Source organism: Schistocerca nitens, chromosome 1 (assembly GCF_023898315.1).
Source record: "Schistocerca nitens isolate TAMUIC-IGC-003100 chromosome 1, iqSchNite1.1, whole genome shotgun sequence".
Lineage (NCBI taxonomy): Eukaryota > Metazoa > Arthropoda > Insecta > Orthoptera > Acrididae > Schistocerca > Schistocerca nitens.
The window spans coordinates 692,089,679-692,115,242 of record NC_064614.1 but is presented as its reverse complement, the minus strand read 5'-3'; the positions used below and the strand labels follow the sequence as shown (position 1 = coordinate 692,115,242).

Here is a 25,564-nt window from a genome sequence, read left to right as displayed (position 1 = left end):
CTTTTAGGAGCAGTTTCCCGCTCCAGGGGCTAGAGAGTACCCTCAATCTCTGTCCGCTCCTCCAACCTCTTGGACAAAGCGGTTGGCAGAATGAGAGTGATTTCTTGTGCTGGAATTCTTCGGCTGCCTTTGTTGACTCTTTTTTTTCCTAAATTTAAGCAGTGACATGATTCACGCCCAGGATCGCAGACCTCTTGATTGCTCATCTAAGACGCTACTCCTAGACCACGAATACTAAACTTCATATGTATCATCCATTCAAAGGTGTTCTCGCTGGGAGATATGAACAGGCGAACAGGACAAGAGATGACCTCCAAATAAATTAAAATACTGAATGTCGTGTAGACGTTCCTTTGTGTCTTCAGTGCTGTGTTTCCCGTTCCTTCTGCATACATTTTCCGTAGACCACTGCTGATTCTGCTGCATTTACCAGGCGGTTTCTAAAACCAGGAGCAAGAAAGGAAGCGCCTTGGATCGTATGTAACATTATAGCGTTATCCTGCATGCGATTATTTCTATTGTTACTTATTTTTTCTAAAATTTATTTATCATTATTCTTAGAATATTCTTAGTTCCAACAAGAAAACAACGTATGACTGTCTTGATAATTTCGTCGGTTTTTGATTGACGACAGAGGAAAAATAATCTTAGCAATTCTAATTTTTGTGAGATAAAAATTTTCAGTTAAGAGAAAAATAATTAATTTCTGACTCTATGCCCAATGACTGCATAACCGAATGCAGCACCATTATGATGACGATACGAAGCTATTTTCTATCCAGATTTACCTTGCTGATTGGAATTTACGACTGCATCAAGGTTATTTGATATAACATTCTCACACACCATCTCTTCGTATAATTGTTGCCCCTCAGAGAGGATGAAAGGGAAGCAGTGGTTGGGAAGGGAGTGAGACAGGGTTGTAGTCTCTCCCAGATGTTATTCAATCTATATATTGAGCAAGCAGTGAAGGAAACAAAAGAAAAATTCGGAGTAGGTATTAAAATCCACGGAGAAGAAATAAAAACTTTGAGGTTCGCCGATGACATTGTAATTCTGTCAGAAACAGCAAAGGACCTGGAAGAGCAGCTGAACGGAATGGACAGTGTCTTGAAAGGAGGATATAAGATGAACATCAACAAAAGAAAAACGAGGATAATGGAATGTAGTCGAATTAAGTCGGGTGATGCTGAGGGAATTAGATTAGGAAATGAGACACTTAAAGTAGTAAAGGAATTTTGCTATTTGGGTCGCAAAATAACTGATGATTGTCGAAGTAGAGAGAATATAAAATGTAGACTGGCAATGGCAAGGAAAGCGTTTCTGAAGAAGAGAAATTTGTTAACATCGAGTATAGATTTAAGTGTCAGGAAGTCATTTCTGAAAGTATTTGTATGGAGTGTAGCCATGTATGGAAGTGAAACATGGACGATAAATAGTTTAGACAAGAAGAGAATAGAAGCTTTTGAAATGTGGTGCTACAGAAGAATGCTGAAGATTAGATGGGTAGAGCACATAACTAATGAGGATGTATTGAATAGGATGGGGGAGAAGAGAAGTTTGTGGCACAACTTGACTAGAAGAAGGGATCGGTTGGTAAGACGTGTTGAGGCATCAAGGGATCACCAATTTAGTATTGGAGGGCAGCGTGGAGGGTAAAAATCGAAGTGGGAGACCAAGAGATGAATACACTAAGCAGATTCAGAAGGATGTAGGTTGCAGTAGGTACTGGGAGATGAAGAAGCTTGCACAGGATAGAGTAGCATTGAAAGCTGCATCAAACCAGTCTCCGGACTGAAGACCACAACAACAACATGCCACTTTTTGTTTCTTTTACCCAAGCACTATGCAATGTACAAATGAAATGCTTAATCTCAATGACTGAGATGTTGTGAGAATACTCTGAATAACTTGAGGATCAACCGCAAAATACACTGATGAGCCATAACTTAACTACAGCCTGCTTATCATGTACTGGTCCACCTGCGGAACGCAACATAGCATCGATTCTGCGTGTCATGCATTGGTCAAGTCCTTTCTGAGTGTCCAGAGGTGTTTGGCACCTGACGTCTACGCACAGGTCACGCGACTACCGTAAATTAACAGCCCGTAGTTCGTGGCACGCAACTGGCTCCCAGTAGCTTCCTCAATATTTACCTTTGGGTTCAGAACACTCGAATCTGGTGCCAAGATATCAAGGTGAGTTTATTGTTATGTCTCTGAAACAGTTCCGAGCGTGTTCACTGACAGCTGTCCTAACGGAAGGTGCCATCTCCGTTGTGGAAGACATCAACCAAAAAGGAATGCTGCTGGTCTGTTGTGATGTTTACATAGTGCGCAGCTGTCACGGTGTCTTCGATTTCTACCATAGGTCCTGCGGAAGCCTAGGTAAACGTCGCTCATTGGATAATACTGCCCCCCCCCCCCCCTGCTTGCGACAGTGGCGTGGTGTTTCTTTCGAGCAGCTCTATGCCTTGTTGACAGTGTTTCTGGTGACGACCACCGATCGGGTGTAACAATGTAAGTTATTCATCAGACCAAGTGACACGTTTCCATTGATCCACGTTCCAGGCTCGATAATCTAGAAGCCAATGTTCAACTACGTGCGCTGAACGGTGTCCTCAAGACCAGTTACGCCTATGCCAGATTTGTACACTGTCGTCAGGTCTGACTCAGATAGCCGCTTAACCTACTTTACAGAACGGGCAAGCCTCCACCCTCCACATTCTTTGATGAGCACCTTGTAGCCCACTCGTGGTTTCACTCGTGCCTGGGCATAATAAGCTGCCCTTTGTCAAAGAACTTTATGTCAGTAGATTTTCCCATACGCACCCCCTACTGTCGCTAGAATGATTCTCCGCTCGCCCATGGTCGTCCTATACACTTTCCTTACAGTATCAAATGCCGACTGCACCACCCGGCAACATCCTATCTTGCGATGGCCATTTGTCGTAAGGATATGGCCCATTAATGTAGGCTTGTCCTTGCTTTTGCTCCACTATAATCGGGTCCTTCAATTTTATACAAAGGCAGTATAAAATGGTAGAGTGGAATCGGAGTTTTCTGAGCTAAGTGGTGTTATAAAATTTTTCACCTGTCATACCGTATACAATACAACATTTAACTTTATACCCACAGTTTCCCGATCTCAAAGATATAGTTAATTGCATAGGAGTTCATTCTCTGCCCGCATTTTATTCTTGGTTTGTTTTAAAAGGGACAAATGCTGGTGTCTCAGCGCCGTATTTTACATTCTCGTTTCCTAGCCTTACTCACGAACGAATGGACTAAAACATGGTGTCGTGTACTAATATTCTGATTGGGTTAAATTCTATTGTCACGAAAATTTGTTTTAATCACTTATTTCATTTGTTCCTTGCTCCTATCTGATTCTTTTAACGTCTTTCTGCACATATTCGTTGTCGGTCGTCTTAATACGATGATGCAATGGATCAGCAGCCATTGTCGCAGCCTTAAGTGCTTATTGCGCGTTCCAAAAACGAACCTATCTTCATTCAGCAGCCAGAGCACGAAGTGCGATGTCAGTTTTGAACGTCATTTTATTACAAGACGAATTCTGATGCAAAACTTTTAGTTATCTTTCCACGGCCAAGCATTATCGTGTTAAAGGTGGACCGACAGCGCTGGCTTTGACGATTTTAATTCCCCTTGTCATTATAACCGCACTTTTTACTTATTCTTTACAACTAACATTCAAAAAAATTATCATTCAGAGGTAGAGCTATTAGACGTACGGTCGAAAGTCTGGGCTATTAGCAAGACTCCTAGAAAGACATAAACAAAGATGACGAAGAGTGTCTCATATAATATAAAATTAGATAAAAGTGTGAAATTAATTGTGTGTTTTCGCATGTAGACGTAATTTAGAGTAATCCAATGTCGCTGTCCAATCACCAAACTTGCTGTAAAATAAATGTGTCACAAATAAAACCAAGGTACTGGATTGTTTTATTGATACTGGTAGAATAATTTTCAGGTAGATATGGAATTTGTGAATTTTTATTTCAGGATTAGATGTATAAAGAAGGCATCAAGAAGATTCATTTGAATTATACATATAAAGAAACCACAAGACTGTAGACCATCTGAAATACAGATATCCCAAAGTCAATACGAAGTGCTGCTATCTGAAAGGATTAGGTAAGCAGAGAGTGCACAACGATGTCTGGCGCATCGGGCACGGTTGCCTTGAAATCTGCGTACTGGCAGCAGTAAGAGTATCCCTTGCTCGTGTTATTGGCGTCCCAGGACAGCCAGCTGATATTGCGGCACACGTCTTGGCAGACTATGTAGTCAGAGGTTATTTTGTTAACGTATGGGTTATTTACGCCTAAGAGCACCACAGCTGCGTTAGTGATCGCATTGTACACGATCTTCCAGAAGATTTTCGGCACTGGAATGTACCTTGTGTGATGAGCATAAAGGTACAACTCCGTCGTGACATTATTCGCGTCGGGTAGCGTCGCGATGCCGTGAGTGCCCGTGTAGATTTCCAGGTCGACCAACCTGTTCTCAGCGTAGGAACGTACATTGGTCTCCATGGTGTTCCAGTTGGCACTGTTGAACGATTTCCACTGCGGCGCGGCGTTCACGTGGAAGTACGTGGCGTTTTGCTGTGTAAGGAGCATGAAATCGGACCTAGCGGCGAGGTGTCCCCTGGTAAGGAAGTCAGATTTAGTAATGTACCCGCTCGCCCTGGGACCCAGTAGTGTGGTGAACGTATTGACCTGCGTATTGAAACTGTACTGCATATGCATGTCGATTTTCCCGAAGAATCCGCCGCCCAACCACGTGGACTGGAACGAACCCTTTTGCTTGCCCCCTATGTTGGCGACCATTGTGAAATTGTCATAGACTGTATTGTAGGAGCGATCATCGAAGCAGACATCAATGAGTGTGTAGAAGTCTGAGCCGACCTGGTAGCCAAGTCTGATTATCTGGTACTGAAGTTTGCTGCCACACTTTCTGCCCGTCACCTGGGCCGATTGCTCCGGCGGGGACAGGCACTGGAGGTCAGCGAAGGCGTATGGCTGTCCTTTGACTTCGAAAGTGGAGGCCGAAACGCAGGAGGCTGTCTCTTGCTGTCCACTGAAGAGCCGGAGCTTGCTGCCAGGACACGCCAGGGTGATTTTCTCCTTATAACTGAGCAATATTATTCCCGAAGAGTCTGGCTTCACGAAGCCGTGCACGTCTTTTCTGCCACTGGGCACCAGCAGTAGTGGCTGTGGGTTGGGCATCACGGATCTGTTATTCACGTCCACCAGGCAGCCTGCAAATTTGAACAGAAAGCTCATACTGGTTGCACAGATACATTACACTCGCAACGGGTTTTTAAAACGTTACAGTACTACAGCCGAAGTATTCGCACACAATATTTCATAAGTTTGAAATTACTACGTTAAAACATGTGTCGTTCATATGAGAAAAGTATCACAGTAAGTGAGATCACGAGTCCATTGTTCTGTAATGCGCAATTACAAAAAAAGTTGGTCCGTAGTCTATTCCTAAAGTCGCTACATCTGTACACAGAGCAAGCAAAAATGAAATCAAGGACTAATTTAGAAATGGGAGTAAAATTCAGGAAGGAGAAGTAAGTACTAAAAGTTGATGATATTGTAAATCTAATAGAAATGACAATGGTCTTGGAAGGTCTTACGCCTTACAGGCGTTGATAAATATCACTTCTATAAACAACTAAAGGTCTGTTATTTCATTGTAATTTCATTCTTCAAGAGCAGTAACATCACCAATGGGATCGGACATGTCCGAAAGAACAGATACCATCTTCATATACGTAAGGTTCACTGGCCAATGATCTTCTTCAGCCGGCCGGGGAGGCCGAGCGGTTCTAGGCGCTACAGACTGGAACCGCACGACCGCTACGGTTGCAGGTTCGAATCCTGCCTCGGGCATGGCTGTATGTGATGTCCTTAGGTTAGTTACGTTTAAGTAGTTCTAAGTTCTAGGGGACTGATGACCTCAGAAGTCCCATAGTGCTCAAGCCATTTGAACCATTTTTTGATCTTCTTCAGTGCGGATGCACTCACATTGCCCGACCTCTTACGGGAATCGGTAGATTGACTGCAGTGTGTAATGAATATAGTGGGCAGGGGCACTACAAATGTAGTGTGCGGACAGCAAGTTGGACATATGGGTCTCACGGGGGCGTGCCAGAGATCAGTCCCTGCAGTCGCAGTGTCCTCTATGTCCTCGATGGCTAAGTCGGATAGAGCGTGTGCCACGTAAGCAGGAGAGCTCGGGTTCGCGTCCCTGACATGGAGCAGACAATTTCAACTGTCCCCAATGATATTCATCAACGCCTGTAAGCAGCTAAAGGTATGTATTTCATTGTAATTTCATAATGGAGTGTATTATATTTAAGTCACGGAATTAGATTACGAAATGGTAAACATTAAAAGCAATTGAAGAGTTTCGCTATTTAAGGCAGCAACATATCTGATGACGGCAGAAGCGAAAGTAAACTCGACACTGACAAAAGCAAATTAAGCACCCTTGAAAAAGAGAAACATGTAAACATCGATTATAAATTTGTTATTGAATCTTTTGTGAAAATTATTTATCTGGAGTGTAGCTTTATAATATTATAAAAGTGAAACGTAGACGAAAAACAGGTCAGACAAAAGAAAAATGGAAGATATATTGTTACAACATGACTTATACGTGTTACATTACGGCGATTCTGCCTCTCTCTCCTGCGTGAATTTAATGATATATGTTGATAGTTTGATGAAGTGGATAATGACGGGTTCGATACAGAACAGTTGTTACTGGATCACCAACAATACGATTTATTACTTAAAACATTATTAATCTCAAGTACTTTTCTAAATTTCCACAATTTAGCAATATTCCACATGCCGCCACACGACACTGATCGGTTCACACTGAAACTCAAAAGCTAACAAGCGCGGCGCCGATCATCATATAAGAAGCGAATTACCAGTTCCATCGGAACAATGCCTGCAAGCACACCGTCTGAGCTGCCCCCCCCCCCCCCCCCTCCCGACTTAGAATTACAGAGTCTGACACCCTCCACTCGACTAAAACAGTCTAGTCCAGCAACAAAAATTACACAGTATTCAAGGCACTGTCAGCGAGCGACGATTATTTTGGAGTGGTGCCTCGGCAAAACCAGAGGTATCTGCAGTATACTCTTCCACTGTGCGATAATGCACGTCAATAAATTTACGAGCCTATGTTACACATAATGATAAATATCTTGACGAGTGACAATATAAGAACACCATATGGTGCTCAGAATAACACTGAATATTAGATATGTAGATTGGTTAACGAATGAAGATGTTTTCATTGGCACAGAGAGCAAAGAAATTTGTAATGCAGCCTGACTAAAAGAAGGATTAGATAATACATATGTTTTTGGATGGGGTCCGCCTTTAGCATAATATAATTTTGTTTTTTATCCCAAACATGTTTCACTGCAGTTGCAGCATCATCAGTGGGCTTTTATTTTATGGCTGTTAAACATAAAGAATGTTCTTTACTGTTTGTATACATGTAAATATTAGCAATTACAGATTTTTGAAGAAAGACATAAAATTATGAATTCATACATTTTCACCACATGGTGTGATTTTCCTGGTGTATTCTGTATTTACAGTGACTGTTTTCTTTCGCAGTTCGTCATCTGCAACCATATACAATTTAATGTAGACAAATTATTTAAGCAAAAATTACGATCTGGAAACTGTTACGGCTATGCCTGATATTAATTAATTCTATGTAGAAGGTTTCGTGTGTGTGTGTGTGTGTGTGTGTGTGTGTGTGTGTGTGTGTGTGTGTGTGTGTGTTTGAGACAAAGATAAGCAGTCGAGTGATCAGGCAAGGGACTTGCAGGTTAGGGCGGCATCCCTGTGTTTAGAAAGCAAGTATGTAGGCTTGGGGCAGGAGATTTTAAGACGGAATGAATTCAGTGACAACGAGCGCTCTGAGCCCCAAAGTCTAGGCATTTTGCCATCCGATCACTTTGCTAAGTTATTCAATCCGATTGTGTGCCTCCTAATCAGTATTTCAGAACTGTCTGTGGACAGTTCAAATCAAGTGCAGAAAGCCTTATGGCTGCTTTTGAGGTTTGACTCTCATACTGATGCCTGCCCTTGCTTTAATCTTTAGCTAAAGGGATATTGGGTACACTGGTTTCAGAAATCTTGAGACATCAGTATTCTATGGGGCGGTTGAGGGCAATTATTATAGGCAGAAAGTTGTCGACACATATGTTCAGTGAGCTTGAGCGGAAGTACACTGCTGGCCACCGTAAATGCAACACCAAGAAAGACAAGAGGTAGCACAACAAAATTTATTTTGTAGATAACATGTTGACCAAGTATCAAATGATTACGTTTACAGACGTCTGTGACATGTGGTTCCTGCCAGAATCAGTAGCCAGAGTAGCCGCCATTGTTGGAGATCACCGCTGCCACACGTCTCGGCATTGAGTCAAAGAGACGTTGGATGTGTTCCTGGGGTACAGCAGCCCAAGCAGCTTCCACACATTGCCAAAGATCATCTGGTGTGGCAGCTGGGGATGTAATCTGGGTCTCTCGTTGAGCAACCATGGACCACATGTTTTCTATCGGTGAAAGATCCGAAGAACGAGCCGGCCAGGGAAGCAATTCAATCTGGTTATTGACGAAGAACCTTTGGACAATGCGTGCCACGTGTGGTCGCGCATTATCCTGTTGAAATATGGCTGTGGCCGAGCCCTGAAGGTAAGGAAGGACAACTGGCTCCAGCACCTCGGATATGTAGCGCCGGCTATTTAAAGTACCGGCAATGCGTACTAGAGGCGTGCGAGAGTAATATCCAATACCGCCCCATACCATAATACCCGGTGCAAGACCAGTGTGGCGGTGCATAATGCAGCTGTCCAGCATCCTCTCTCCACGGTGTCTCCACACTCGAATCCGACCATCGTGGTGCTGCAGACAGAAGCGTGCCTCGTCAGTAAAGACAACGTCATTCCATTCTGCCGTCCACATCCGTCTGTCATCACACCATTGGCGACGGAGACGTCTGTGGTTCTGCGTCAATGGTGGACGAAGCAATGGGCGTCTTGCGGACAGACCACTCTGCTGTAAACGGCGTCGAATGGTACGCGCAGACACTCGATGATGCGTTACAGACGCAATGTGCTGTGCTATGGTTCGGGATGTCACTCAGCGATCCGTCACTGCCATGCGCACAATTTGCCTATCAGCACGTGCAGTGGTGCACCGAGGTGAATGCGATCGACCACGTCGGTCCGTCGTACCCTCCTGCATCCAACGGTCACATATCCGCATTACAGTTGTTTGGTTTCGTCCAACACGACTAGCGATTTCTCTGTATGATAATCCACAATCTCGCTAAGCCACTATCCTTCCTCTGTCGAACTCGGATACTTGATCAAAAAATGTTCGCTGTTTTCTACGAGGCATAACTGATCGTCTTGTGAAACAACCACAAGGTAAACACACGTGCCGAACGTACACTCGTCGAAATCGCCAAGCCTTAAATGGCGCTATGAGGTGGCGCCACAGGCGCGCGTGATGTGCGTCTGCGCTGAAATTCTAATCAGTTGCATATCTCATCGCTGCAAACTCATGGTGTAAATTTCACTTGATTCGGATGCTTCCTTCAGGGTGTTGCATTTACGGTGGCCAGCAGTGTATTATTGGCAGGTTCAGACATCGTCGGAGATGTTGAGCCAATATATGGAACAAATGTTCACAGCAATGCTAGTCCTCGGAATGTCCATTACTGAGTCTGATAGCGTTTTTAACATGTTGGAGGGCATGTGCCCCAAGGATCGATCACGTTTGCTGTTTGTTCACCATCCCACCAACTTTGGTGAATTGCAAGAACTCTTAGATTCTATTGAGGCCCTTACTTATGGTGATGAGCAGCGTAGGGTAGATGTAGGTTTGGCACTGGTGCCTTCAGTTACCTGGGGTGACAAACCCTCTCTCAAATATGATTCACTCACGCGCAAGCGTTGTTTTCGTTGTTGCCTGCATATCCACCTTGTACGCAAGTGTCAGGCTGTGCAGGCCCCAAGGCCTAACGGCTGACACTGTGGGGGAGGCGGGGGAGGGAGGGGGGGGGGAAGAGGGGTGCAGGGTTCGTACATGTCAGAGATGGTCACCCCTTGGTGAACACATATTCAAGCTGCGACAAGGTCGTCGCTCCCTTATGTTTGTGTCCATGTCGGACAGCAACCTCTGCGAGCATTATTGGACTCCAGCAGTTATTTTTTATTACTTGACTATAAGTGGTATTTGGAGTTTGCCATGTGTATAAATTATCTCCTGTGTGCCCCTGCCCTCAGAGATATCATGTGTCCACTCTGCAAGAGTTCCCTCTGGTTGGGGAGGTGCACAGTAGCTTGTACATTTGCAATTTTTTCTGGCTGCTTGAGAGATTGCAGGGCACTCTCACTTCTGATTCGGTGTAGGGAATACGATCTACAGCTATTTGACTTCACACATTGTGATTTAATGGTGGGCAGTAGTTTATGGTCTTGTTTGCGTGCTCTAGGGAAAGAAATACGGTAAGATTTACCTGCTTCAAAGGAACAGTGTGCCAACTTAAACGACTGCAGTAAAAGCACGGCGTTGGTGGGGCGACAAAGCGCGTTTTTTCTGGAGAACGGTAAGGAGACATTTCCAGACGGGCCGTGCCGCGGTCGCATTGTGCAGAAACTCATTAAGCTTTGACGCCAGACGTCCAGGTATACGGCCTAGCACCGAAAAGTCGCCGACTGCGCATTGTAGGCCTTGTTAGTGAGCAAGCCGCCAAAAGAAATGTAAACGTTCTGCAGATGTCCTTGGGACAGGAAAACTGGGGCCCAAATGTCCAGACTCTGTTTCAAAACATCTTTTGTCAATGTGAGTTTATGGCCGTTCTTTGCAAACTTTGAAATGGACGCAACGGGGGAGATAACAAGCTGTTTATGGAGGGCTGTGCTTCCACCCTGTATTGTGTTAGCAAAAGACACGGCAAACATGTGGGAAAGAGGCCGTGAAGCTGAAATTTTTTCCATTTTCTGCCAATTAACTTTAAGTCTCTGATTGGTCAAATCGGTTTGCAGTGCAAAGACCATTCACCAGGCTTAGAATGCCGGGCTCCAGCTTGTGATTGGCTTGTGTGGAAATGGGGGAAATCGAAAAAAGAGAAATGTGCTTTTGGAACCGAGCTGACGAGGAAATGGGGAGAAAGGGAGATCGGAACTCTTTTACAAGCCTCTTGTACTGGCGCTTCGCTAGTAAAGAACTGCAGGTCTCTACATAAACGGTGAGACTTGTGTCCTTTGCTAGGGCGCGACTTAGAGCCTGTGCGCTCACCTTCTGAACCATTAGAGGTACTGCTTGTATCATCATGGTCACAATGAGAGACGGATGGGTGTACTTATTTGTCTTGAGTTGGCTGTCTAAACATTTGATGTATTCCGACACGCACAGTCGTGGCACGGAGTCAAATTGGTTTGGTAGACCAGCAAATTGGTCCACCTGCACACTGGAATCCATCAGGGTTTCAGAGGCTCTTAGGGAAGTACCTGCATTCTGAATTAACCGAACACGAGACCGTGTACTTGCATTTTTCAGGAACGCGCATTTAATAACAGATTTCCGCCGTCCATGACTTCAGTCGCCGAACACATCATAGTGTGCCGCCTTGACCAGTAGGTCAGTAAAGTATTCGCTTCTGCAACATAGGGCTATAATATCTATTTCTCAGCACCCTGTTCTTTCGAACCATATTTTTCCTTTTTTTGTATGGTGGAATATAGATGCTTGGTAGTGGCGTAGTTTGATGCCATAACCTGGATTCACGTGTATGAGGTGAGATAAAGCGAGTAGTGTTCTGGTTAGTGTCGTGTGTTGATCCCCAGCAGATGATTTTCTCCACCATAGGTAACATTTTAGTAAGGTTTTTGTTAAATAAATATTTTTTTGTATGATGATTCTTTAATAATTTTGTTGTCTTGTCTTGTTTAAGATCAATAAATCAATTGGGAATTAGACTACAACTTCTCCCTGAGTTCTGATTAACAGTTCCCTCGCATTTTTATGGCAGTCTAGATCAGAAACATAAGGAGTAGCTTTATCATTTGGTGTCCACTGCGTGGATCTTTTACTTCATTAACCGTAATCTTCTTTCATGGTTAATCTCCTGGTTGTAAAGGACCTAGCAGTTAACGTATTGCTCAGTTGCGATTTTTTTCAAAGAACTGAGTTGGTCCTTGATTTTGCTAGTCGTGCCTTCTTTAAATTCTCGCCAGGTGAGAAGATAGCCCTCTGTTATTGTGGCCATCCAAGCGTCATTAATTCTATAACTTGTTAGACTGGGGAGTTTGACATGGTTCATCTTCAACTGGAGCAGGCCACGCATTTGTTGGGTCTGTTGGGAGAGTTTCCTGATGTTTTGTCTAATAATCTAGGAGTGACTTGTGTGATCCTATATGATTGATGATGTTCCTGTTCAGCAGTCTCCTTATCGACTTTCGCCCCCTAAAATGAAAATCTTGAGGCTTAAGCTGGATAATACGTTGTAGGATGGGGTTATCAGGCCTTCTCCTTATGCCTAGTCGATTTTTCTTGTCCCCAAGGCTTAGGGTCAGGACTACAGAGCAGTCATGAATTATAGGCTGCTGAATGAAAAAGTTGCTTTAGAGTCAGTCCCCTTGCCTGAACTTCACAACTATTTCACATGGTTCTCTGAGGTGAAGTGATTCACTCTGTTTGACTTGAATCAGACCAATTATCAAATCTCTCTCACCAAAAAATCTAAGCATGTCACAGCCTTTTGCACTGACTGGAATCTCTGAGTTCAATAGGGTACCATTTGGGTTGGCCACCGGAGCTGCTGTTCTCTCTCGTTTGTTGGAACATGTCTTGAGGGACTTGCTTTCGTCTGTGTATTTAATTACCTGGATGACATGGTCATTTATAGTGTTTCGTTTGAGGAACACCTTTCCCATCTTAGACAGGTGTTGTCGAGCTTTGTGATGCTGGATTGACCGTCAAGAAATCTAAGATTACTCTCGCCAGGAGTCAGGCTTCATTTTTGGGTCATCTAATTTCTAGGGATGGCGTTAGTATAGACCAAGAGCGAATGAAGGACTTGAAGAGGTCCCCAACCTACAGCTAGGAAGGAGGTAGCTACGTTTATTAGAATGGCCAACTATTTCCGCCAGTTCTTTCCAAATTTTGCTCATGTTGCTGTCTCTCTTAATAACCTACCCAGGAACGGAGAAAATTTTGTGTGGGGCGAAAGCCAACAGTGTGCTTTTGAAGCTATTAAGACCCCTCTCCCCGGTGTTGGCTGTGCCCAACTTTGGCAGGAGATTTATTGTTGTTGTTGTTGTGGTCTTCAGTCCTGAGACTGGTTTGATGCAGCTCTCCATGCTACTCTATCCTGTGCAAGCTGCTTCATCTCCCAGTACCTACTGCAACCTACATCCTTCTGAATCTGCTTAGTGTATTGATCTCTTGGTCTCCCTCTACGATTTTTACCCTCCACGCTGCCCTCCAATGCTAAATTTGTTATCCCTTGATGCCTCAAAACATGTCCTACCAACCGATCCCTTCTTCTAGTCAAGTTGTGCCACAAACTTCTCTTCTCTCCAATCCTATTCAATACCTCCTCATTAGTTACGTGATCTACCCACCTTATCTTCAGCATTCTTCTGTAGCACCACATTTCGAAAGCTTCTATTCTCTTCTTGTCCAAACTAGTTATCGTCCATGTCTCACTTCCATACATGGCTACACTCCATACAAATACTTTCAGAAACGACTTCCTGACACCTAAATCTATACTCGATGTTAACAAATTTCTCTTCTTGAGAAACGCTTTCCTTGCCATTGCCAGTCTACATTTTATATCCTCTCTACTTCGACCATCATCGGTTATTTTACTCCCTAAATAGCAAAACTCCTTTACTACTTTAAGTGTCTCATTTCCTAATCTAATTCCCTCATCATCACCCGACTTAATTTGACTACATTCCATTATCCTCGTTTTGCTTTTGTTGATGTTCGTTCATCTTGTATCCTCCTTTCAAGACACTGTCCATTCCGTTCAACTGCTCTTCCAAGTCCTTTGCTGTTTCTGACAATATTACAATGTCATCGGCGAACCTCAAAGTTTTTACTTCTTCTCCATGAATTTTAATACCTACTCCGAATTTTTCTTTTGTTTCCTTTACTGCTTGCTCAATATACAGATTGAATAACATCGGGGAGAGGCTACAACCCTGTCTCACTCCTTTCCCAACCACTGCTTCCCTTTCATGCCCCTCGACTCTTATAACTGCCATCTGGTTTCTGTACAAATTGTAAATAGCCTTTCGCTCCCTGTATTTTACCCCTGCCACCTTCAGAATTTGAAAGAGAGTATTCCAGTCAACATTGTCAAAAGCTTTCTCTAAGTCTACAAATGCTAGAAACGTAGGTTTGCCTTTTCTTAATCTTTCTTCCAAGATAAGTCGTAAGGTCAGTATTGCCTCACGTGTTCCAACATTCCTACGGAATCCAAACTGATCTTCCCCGAGGTCAGCTTCTACCAGTTTTTCCATTCGTCTGTAAAGAATTCGCGTTAGTATTTTGCAGCTGTGACTTATTAAACTGATAGTTCGGTAATTTTCACATCTGTCAACACCTGCTTTCTTTGGGATTGGAATTATTATATTCTTCTTGAAGTCTGAGGGTATTTCGCCTGTCTCATACATCTTGCTCACCAGATGGTAGAGTTTTGTCATGACTGGCTCTCCCGAGGCCATCAGTAGTTCTAGTGGAATGTTGTCTACTCCCGGGGCCTTGTTTCGACTCAGGTCTTTCAGTGCTCTGTCAAACTCTTCACGCAGTATCTTATCTCCCATTTCGTCTTCATCTACATCCTCTTCCATTTCCATAATATTGTCCTCAAGTACATCTCCCTTGTATAAACCCTCTATATACTCCTTCCACCTTTCTACCTTCCCTTCTTTGCTTAGAACTGGGTTTCCATCTGAGCTCTTGATATTCATACAAGTGGTTCTCTTCTCTCCAAAGGTCTCTTTAATTTTCCTGTAGGCAGTATCTATCTTACCCCTAGTGAGACAAGCCTCTACATCCTTACATTTGTCCTCTAGCCATCCCTGCTTAGCCATTTTGCACTTCCTGTCGATCTCATTTTTGAGACGTTTGTATTCCTTTTTGCCTGCTTCATTTAGTGCATTTTTATATTTTCTCCTTTCATCAATTAAATTCAATATTTCTTCTGTTACCCAAGGATTTCTATTAGCCCTCGTCTTTTTACCTACTTGATCGTCTGCTGCCTTCACCTCTTCATCCCTCAGAGCTACCCATTCTTCTTCTACTGTATTTCTTTCCCCCATTCCTGTCAATTGTTCCCTTATGCTCTCCCTGAAACTCTCTACAACCTCTGGTTCTTTCAGTTTATCCAGGTCCCATCTCCTTAAATTCCCACCTTTTTGCAGTTTCTTCAGTTTCAATCTGCAGTTCATAACCAATAGATTGTGGTCAGAATCCACATCTGCCCCAGGAAATGTCTTACAATTTAAAACCTGGTTCCTAAATCTCTGTCTTACCATTATATAATCTATCTGAAACCTGTCAGTATCTCCTGGCTTCTTCCATGTATACAGCCTCCTTTATTGTACAGACCGAAAAAACACAGGGACTCCTGCGGTTCTCCTCCAGGAGACCAAGGTCAAAGACACTGTTTACTTTTGCGTAAGGAGTCTGTCCGGTCCCAAATTGAATTATTCCAAGTATGAATGTGAGACATTGGCCATTGTAGAAAAGTTCCAATTCTATCTGGAACATAGGGAATTCGATTCAGAGACCAATAATCAGGAGTTAAGTAGGGTGCTGACCAGACCCGGGAAAACTGGTAGAATTGCGAGGTGGGCGTTCCAGATTTCGGCGTTTCATTTTAAGGTGCGCCACATTAAAGGTTCTGACAATCAGGTAGCCAATGCACTCAGCCGCATGTTTGAGGAGGAAGATACAACTGAGGGAGATCGAGCCGATGGCTCTGATGAACTTGATTGTACTGCTCTGGGCGAAGTGCCACAGTTATTTGCCGATCTTAAAATTAAGCAGGACCAGGATCCACTGTAGGGAACGATTAGTGGGCAATTGTCCAGGAAGGAGGTGCCCAGCTTTTCACTGAAGAATGGTATATTGTGTAAGCAAGTGGGTGAACCTGGGGAATTCAGGTTTTGCTTGCCTCTTGAGTTAGTCCCCTCCATCTTTCATTACTACCACCGTTCGCTGGTGGGTGGACATTTAGGCCTGCACGAGTCCTTGGCGAAGACCTGGCCGTCATTGTACAGGGATATCTGGCGTTTGGTTAGTGAGTGCGACTCTTGTAGAAGGAACAAACCCAATGACAACTCGCCGAGGGCGCTATTACGATCAGAGCGCTAACTGTACCCTATGGATAAAATCTTTACTGATTTTATGAGCCCCCTTCCCCGTACTAAGAAAGGAAACCATTATCTCATTGTGGTCGTTGACCCATTTTCGCGATTCGTTTGGCTCGTTCATAGCCAAGGGGGTACTGCCGCTATTACTACTGGACACCTCACTAACATCTTCTCCTGGTTTGGCACCCTTAAGGCTCTGGTGAGTGATAACACTCTAGCGTTTGTTTTTAAGCAATTTAAACAGTTCTGTTTTCGCAATATCGTTACGCACATCATTACCACGCCATATTATCCTCAGGCGTCCTTCGTCGAAAGAGTGAACCATAATCTTAAGTCGTCCTTTATTATATACCATGATAAGTCCGCAAGGAAATGGGATACCACCCTCCCTTGGCTCAACTTTGCGTTTAATATCGCTCAACACAAAGCATCGAAAGCTGATCCTGTCGCCCTTCTGTTGTCATATCCCCTCAATTATCCACAATCTAATTTTTGAAATATTAATGATCTTCTGCCCGCATCTATCACTCCTGATATCCTTAAGGAAAATTGCCAGTGGGTTAGGAGAAATATCAAATCAGCCCATCGTTGACAGGCAGAATGCTATAACCAGGACACCCGTCCCCATGAGCATAAGAGGGGGTTAAGATCTTTGTTAGGAACTACCCGGGATGATTCCAGGATGGCATTAGACTTGGTAAGTTCACCCTTCCTTTATCAGTCCATGTTCAATTGTTGTGGTTCTAGGGCCGGTTAGTTTGCTGGTCAAGGATTTAGCCACTAGAAGCGATATCGTGGCACCCTTTTCAGAGGCGGAGAACCTCGAGCGATCGCGTGCGGGGATCCATCAGTTGTCCACTACACCACATCATCAACACGCCACACTGCCCAACGCCCAAATCAACGAGGCCCGCCAACAACGAGACCACACCTCCGTGCCGGGTCGGAAGGCAAAATACCACCAGCTCAGTGCGAATCCAACCGCCGAGCCGAGCGCGCGCGGCCCCCCGCGAAAAACGCTCCAGAGGGCAGCAGCCGCCTCAGCGCCTGCGCAGGTCGAACCAGACTGAAACAAAAATACAAGTCGCTATCAATAGTGCCGGATACGCAACGCGCCAGAGAAATGGCACAGTGGGAATTTAAGGAGATGGGACCTGGATAAACTGACTAAACCAGAGGTTGTACAGAGTTTCAGGGAGAGCATAAGGGAACACTTGACAGGAATGGGGGAAAGAAATACAGTGGAAGAAGAATGGGTAGCTTTGAGGGATGAAGTAGTGAAGGCAGCATAGGATGAAATAGGTAAAAAGACGAGGGCTAGTAGAAACCCTTGGGTAACAGAAGAAATATTGAATTTAATTGATGAAAGGAGAAAATATAAAAATGCAGTAAATGAAGCAGGCAAAAAGGAACACAAATGTCTCAAAAATGAGATCGACAAGAAGTGCAAAATGGCTAAGCAGGGATGGCTAGAGGACAAATGTAAGGATGTAGAGGCTTATCTCACTAGGGGTAAGATAGATACTGCCTACAGGAAAATTAAAGAGACCTTTGGAGAAAAGATAACCACTTGTATGAATATCAAGAGCTCAGATGGAAACCCAGTTCTAAGCAAAGAAGGGAAAGCAGAAAAGTGGGAGGAGTATATAGAGGGTCTATACAAGGGCGATGTACTTGAGGACAATATTATGGAAATGGAAAAGGATGTAGATGAAGATGAAATGGGAGATATGATACTGCGTGAAGAGTTTGACAGAGCACTGAAAGACCTGAGACGAAACAAGACCCCCGGATTAGACAACATTCCATTAGAACTACTGACAGCCTTGGGAGAGCCAGGCCTGACAAAACTCTACCATCTGGTGAACAAGATGTATGAGACAGGCGAAATACCCTCAGACTTCAAGAAGAATATAATAATTCCAATCCCAAAGAAAGCAGGTGTTGACAGATGTGAAAATCACCAAACTATCAGTTTAATAAGTCACGGCTGCAAAATACTAACGCGAATTCTTTACAGACGAATGGAAAAAGTGGTAGAAGCCGACCTCGTGGAAGATCATTTTGGATTCCGTAGAAATGTTGGAACACGTGAGGCAATACTGACCCTACGACTTATGTTTGAAGAGAGATTAAGGAAAGGAAAACCTACGTTTCTAGCATTTGTAGACTTAGAGAAAGCTTTTGACAATGTTGATTGGAATACTCTCTTTCAAATTCTGAAGGTGGCAGGGGTAAAATACAGGGAGCGAAAGGCTATTTACAGTTTGTACAGAAACCAGATGGCAGTTATAAGAGTCGAGGGGTATGAAAGGGAAGCAGCTTGCACAGGGAACGTGGGTCCATGAATAACTGCAAATAGTCTCCAAGTAGCAGAACATATTTCAAGTCAATGATCTCTTCAGCTCGACCACAGGCCCCAGTGCATTGCAGGTAAACACAGACCACACCATTATGGAGCTACTGCCAGCTTGCACATTGTCTTGTTGACAACTTAGGTCCATCGCTTCGTGGGGACTGCGCCAATTGAGACAAACAATTCTGTTAGGGGAACATGTGCAACTGAGCATTATACCAGAGATTGAAAATACCGCTTCAGTTGCAGAGTTCTTTTTTTTTCACACACGACTGGTTTCGGGCTCCTATAAGCCCATCTTCATGTGTCGTAACTCCCTGCTCTGCGCTGATAAGGTAGCACACCGCGCCTACTACACGTCCACCGTGGCGCTCGGGGGTCACAGCACCAAGTTATGACACCTGAAGATGAGTTTATAAGAGCCCGAAACCGGTCGTGTGTGAATAAAAAGAACTTTACAGCTGAAGCGGTATTTTCAACCTCTGGACTTATCAATTGAAATCGGTACTCATCTGAGACCCTAGGTCAAACCGACATGTTCGCGAGCGCATGAGATGCTCAGCAGACGTTCTGTTAGCATATCCACTCGGGTCGGTCGTCTGCGGCCATAGCATCATAACACCAAATTTCGCCTAACGGATACGTTCGTCGTACGTCCAACACTGTTTTCTATGGTTATTCCACGCAGTGTTGCTTGTCTGTTATCACTAACAACTCTAAATTAACACCGCTGCTCTCGGTCGTTACGTGAGTGCCGTCGGCCTCGACGATATTAGTGGTGAGAGGAAATGGCTGGAATTTGTTATTCCCAGCACTCTCTTCAGCCTGTGGATCTCAGAAAACTGATTTCGCCAACGATTTCCGAAATGGAATGTCCAATGCGTCTGCTCCAACTACCATTCCGCGTTCAAAATTTGTTAATTCCCGTCGAGCGGCCGTTATCACGTCAGAAAGCTTTTCTACGAATCACCTGAGTGCAAATGTCAGCTTCACCGATGCACTGCCCTTTTATAGCTCGTGTCGCGATGCTCCGACATCTGTATGTGTGCATATCGTTATCCCATGACTTTCGTCGAATCATTGTAAATGCTGTTATGCGCTGGCCTCACAACATAAGTCGAGAAATCTAAACCAGAAGAACAAAGTGCCAACTGTATAAAATTTTAATACGTCCAGTATTAACATATGGCTCAAAAACAAGCACACTGACACAACTGTGTGAAGAACTAATAGAATGTTTCGAACGAAAGGTGTTACACAAAATCTACAGGCGACTAATGAAGATGGAGAAGGGGTAGGCAATATAATTTTGAACTTTATGTATATAAAAGATCTTGAAATCACAAAGTTAATTAAAATAAACCACCTGAAATAGGTCTGCAATGTTTGTCGAATGGAACATGAGAACCCAACAAAAATAACGGTGCTACAAAACCCAGTGGCACGAGGGAGCAGTGGAAGACAGAGACTTCGATTCTTGGATGGCATATAAGAAGTTTTAAAAATTATTGGTGGCACAGGCTGGAGACGCAACACGCTGGAAACAGACAAACGGAATGATGTCCTCGAGTAGACGTAGGCCCATTAAGGGCTGTAGAACCAGGAAGAAGAAGAAGAAAAAGTCGATATCTTCTCATGGAAATGTTTTGCAATTTAAAATCTGATTTCGAAATCTGTCTCAGCATTATATACTTTATCTGAAACCTTCCGATAACGTCAGGTCTCTTACACGTAAGCATTCTTCCTACATGATTCTGAAACGAAGTGTTCACATTGTCTAAATTACACTCTGTGCAAAATTCTATGAGGTGCCTACCGCTATCATTCCTTACACCCGAGTCCATGTTTCCCTACTGATTTTTTGTCCCTTCCTTTTCCTACTATCGAATTTCAGTCCCACAAAAATTTAAATTTTCATTTTCCTTAATTATGTGAATAATTTTATTTTATCTCATCATATTTCAATCTCTGCGGAGCCAGTTAGCATGTAACCTTGTGCTTCTTAGGTCAGAATTGGCAGTATATGTATCTTGGCTACTATAATGGGTTCACCATATCATTCGTAGTGTTCGCCTCCGTAGATTAGTGGCGAGCGCGGATGATTGCTATGCGAAGCACCATGGACCGGTCCTCGGCACAGATTTTGAGGGTCCTGCTATCAGAGCTGGTGCCAGGAACAGGCACTCGTGAGACATTATTATGAATGTCTCGCCCGAAAACTACTTCGAGCAGATAACTGGAGAACCACCTCGTGAAGGTAACGTCTTAGACCTCCAAGCAACAAACACACCTGAACTAATCGAATTAGTTAACGTAGAGGAAAATATTAGGGACCATAAGGCTGTGACGGCAACCAAGACTACGGGTTTTCTAAGGAATGTTAACAAAGGTAGATAGATATTATTGCCTAGCGAGAGTGTACGGAAGTAAATTGCAGAGTATCTGAGTAGCCAGTGTGGCATCACCTGGAAGCCTATCTAATGCATGACGCGGTTTATTCAACTGATATGAATGATGTTTTGCAAAAACAGATATAATGTCTGAAGGGATACCGCAATCACTGGTTATACAGTGTTACTTAATCCGTCTTGATTGCAATAATGTTTATTCACATGACCGGTTTCGGTTCCTCTAGAACCATCTTCAGATCTGCAATTTCGGTTACAGGAGTAACCCGTCCACACACAGCAACCTTCACATGCTGCGTCACATTCAGCATATGAAGATTGCTGTGAGTGGACGGGATACTCCTATAACCGAAATTGCAGATCTGAAGATGGTTCTAGAGGAACCGAAACCGGTCATGTGAATAAACATTATTGCATTCAAGGCGGATTATAAGTAACTGTGATATGAATAAAATGTCAACAGAGAAAATCATGACTGTAATATTATGAGTCATTTTGTCGAGTCTGATAATATTTTGTGACAAATATTGTAAATATTTTCCAGGAATCGCAGAGATAAAGAATACGATATTTCAATACGTTCCATGAAAGCATGAAACTTCAAGTTTAGTATATATACACGAGAGCCATGTTACTCGCGCCTGTTTGTTCTCTGTTTTTCGCCTGTGTGTTCCCTCTCGCCTGTGGTTCGATGTATGTACGAATAACTCGCTGACTGTATGCGCTTTAAAGCTACAATATATTGTTAATTGAAAGTATCTTAAGTTTACTTTTAAAAATACTTCTCCCTCCACGTCAAATTTATTTAAAGATAATATTGCTGTCGATTGCCCATCTGGCTTCGACTGTTTCGGTGTACCAAAGAATATTTGAGTGTATGCGCGCTTCATTGCCAAAGGAAGATAATCTTAAGTGCTTTTACGAATGTTGACAGTCAGTTTTCAATATTAAAGTTCGTTAATGTTTTTCATTACGAAACTTACTCAGAGATTTAACACCGCAAGGCTTAGGTGAGAGCTCACCTCTGGAGAAAGAGAGAGAGAGACCAATATATGAGTACTCCGTTAAATGAAATTTTAGCAAAACGAGATGAAACTTTAATTAAGAACTTGGATGATCACTTAGATCCGATTAAAAGTGAAATCAAAGCCATGAAAGAGGCTTACACTAGCGTACCAGAGATGGTTAACGAAGTTACTGATCAGTTAAAGATGTGCCAAGATAACCAAAACTATCTAAGCGCTAAAGTAGAACATGTTACTGTGAGGTTAGACCTGTTATCATTGGAACTAACTGAGCAGGTAGATCAGTGTCTCAAAACCCAAGCAGAAAAGATCGAAAGTGAACTAAACCAGTTGTTGCAACAAAACGATGAGGAAATACGTGAACACGTGACTACGGAATTAAATAAAGTTGTAGGAAAGGTCGCTAGAGAAGTACTAGCAGCTAACGGCAAACCTATCGAAAGTTTGCGTGAGGAATTAAGCCAAGTCCAGCAGGCACTCGCTGAGGCCATTCCTCAGTGGAGAAAATAAGTAAACGAGAGAATTGCCAACCTGGAACGCAGAGAGTCGATCGTGCAAAATGCGTTGTCCGATGGAGAAATTAAACTTCAAGAAAGCCTACTGAATCATAGGAGATTTCAGACCTTCTCTACGGAAAAGAAAGTAGTACATCCCGTAATATTTATAAAAAAGTTTTAAACGCTTTCTGCCGAAAGTGTGGGCAGAGCGAGAAAAAATACAATTCGTCACGTCGCATATTACTGGCGAAGCAGCCTTATGGGCTATGGGAACAGCTGATAGCTGTAAGACGCTTGACGAATTTGAAAAAGTATTCCTAGCTAAGTCAACTGGGGGCCGAACCGCTCAATAACCCTGAGTTCGGTGTGGAGCGGCGGTGGGGTGAGTGGACTGCTGCAGCCTGTTGTGGGGTTGTGTACCACTGCGGGCTACGGCGGGGACGAAGCCTCCCCGTCGTTCTTACGTCCCCAGTTGCATGCAATGCAATACAACCCCTAAGTTCTGTCTACATGTTGCGAAATAACAACGGACCAGACGTGCGTCAGGAACTTTGCGCCGAGCCCCGAACATGTTGTAATGCAGAGAAATCAGTAGTGCAAGCTGCGGTATGTATAAAGATAGGCGATGTATCAATCACTCGTCATTTTACATACTGGCGCTACTACGAGCGTGATAAGTTATGAAATTTATAAAGGATTGAGTCGTCTGTACACAATACCAACTTTTCAGGTACAAGCTGGAGATTACAATAGGAAATGGAGCCTTTCAGTGCACATTCCTCGTATTAAAAGGTCTCTCAGCATCATGCATCTTGGATTGGGATTTTATCAGAAGGAGGAATGCGACTATCGACCTAGCCTCTGGATCCTGCGCGGTAGACAATGAGGACCAGCGAGTCCTACTGGGTTGGGTTGTTTGGGGGAAGAGACCAAACTGCGAGGTCATCGGTCTCGTCGGATTAGGGAAGGACGGGTAAGGAAATCGGCCGTGCCCTTCCAAAGGAACCATCCCGGCATTTGCCTAGAAAACCTAAATCAGCATGGGCGGACGCGGGATTAAACCGTCCTCCTCCCGAATGCGAGCCCAATGTGTTAACTACGGCGCCACCTCGCTCGGTGAGTAGTACTGGATTCGATAGCCACGGAGGGGTACATGGCAAATATTGCCGCAATGTCAGTATCGTGTGAACAAGGCCACAAATGTTATTTATACACAGTAACTCACCTAATCAGGGGTACTGTAACTCACTCCTGTCTCATAGAACAGAGGTGCTCACTAATTAAGAGCTCTTTAGACAGAAGGTCATTGAATCGGTAAGTATGGATAAGCATCAGATAGCACAGGTCACTGGTTTACGCAATTCGTTCACGGAAGTGTTTTCGGAGAAACCAGGAACTATTAAGGGTTTTGTGTATGACATGCATGTGTACCCACACGAGACTTATTGACGCGCCACGTACTCAATCCCGTGATCCAAAAAAGGGGCAGTAAATAAGGAAATTAGAAAGATGCTCGAATTTTGTGCCATAGTATGTAGTATGTTTTAGTATGTAAGTGATTGTCAGCCAGCTTGTCTCTGTGCTGATTTCAGTATGTAATGACTAAATGAATGTCCTGGGGGCAACTTTTAATAGTTCTGCACAGATTATTAATTAGTTGTATTTTTTTTAAACAAAGTTCAGTAAGAATTTCATTGGTAACTTTTAAAGAATTTAATTCAACACCACAAGCTGAAATGCTCTTAAAGCAACGAACATTTAATGTTTTTGCAAGATGTTGCAGACGGTGCAACCTATCTTTTCATGTAGCTTTAGTCTTTTCTTAAAGATTTCAAAAAGACAATCTTATATATTTCCTTTTAGTAGTAGTTAGCTGTTTTTCATTTAGTGATAAGTATGTTTTTATGTGTGACCATTATTAAAGAGACTTGTGGTCATGGTGTACGCGATATAAGATGCACCATGGAATATCAAGTGGAAATCATTTTACTTTTGACTGAGATTAGCATTTTCTGCGGTTGTTGTGGCAGGAACACACACACACACACACACACACACACACACACACACACACACACACACACACACACACACTGGTGTCCTATGAGAAGATTGCACTTACAAGCCAAACATCACAACTGCATTGCCGGCCGCGGTGGTCTCGCGGTTCTAGGCGCGCAGTCAGGAACCGTGCGACTGCTACGGTCGCAGGTTCGAATCCTGCCTCGGGCATGGATGTGTGTGATGTCCTTAGGTTGGTTAGGTTTAAGTAGTTCTAAGTTCTAGGGGACTGATAACCACAGCAGTTGAGTCCCATAGTGCTCAGAGCCATTTGAACCATTTGAACCACAACTGCATTACTTCGTAAAAATCGAGCCAGAACCTTGCTTTTTCGGAAACAAGAATCCAGATGATCAGATGATCACTAACTGGGATAGAGAGGTACATAAAAAAAGCTTTGTCAGCAAAATTATAGATCCTATTTGCAGAAAAGAAGCATATGCATCTGTATAATTGTAAATTTGAGAACGACAATGTACAGAGATGCATGTGCATCGGACAGACATTTGTCCAAGAGACAGACATTAAATAGTGATGTTAGTGAAACTGTAAAGACTCCGTGAGAGGAGCAACAGTGCTGCGTCAGTGTAGGTTCAATAGAAGTTGTGACGGTGGACTTAAAAGACCTGTCGAGTGATGTATTTCGAACTGCCGTGCAGTGAAGCGAGTCAGAACATGTGGGGAATCCTGTTACACATCAACGCGACAGAGTGCCGTAATGACTGAAATAACGGCGTCGA

At 43.5% G+C, this 25,564-nt stretch overlaps 1 protein-coding gene across 1 annotated transcript in view; it reads right to left on the bottom strand.

The window, feature by feature from the left end:
- Positions 1 to 4,128: 4,128 nt before the first annotated feature.
- LOC126236835 (uncharacterized) overlaps positions 4,129 to 25,564 on the bottom strand; it is a 35,239-nt gene continuing 13,803 nt past the window's right edge. The window contains exon 2 of the mRNA XM_049946440.1: positions 4,129 to 5,290. Coding sequence (XP_049802397.1) covers positions 4,158 to 5,258 — 1,101 coding nt within the window. The 5' untranslated portion in view covers positions 5,259 to 5,290 and the 3' untranslated portion in view covers positions 4,129 to 4,157. The remainder of the gene's footprint in view (positions 5,291 to 25,564) is intronic.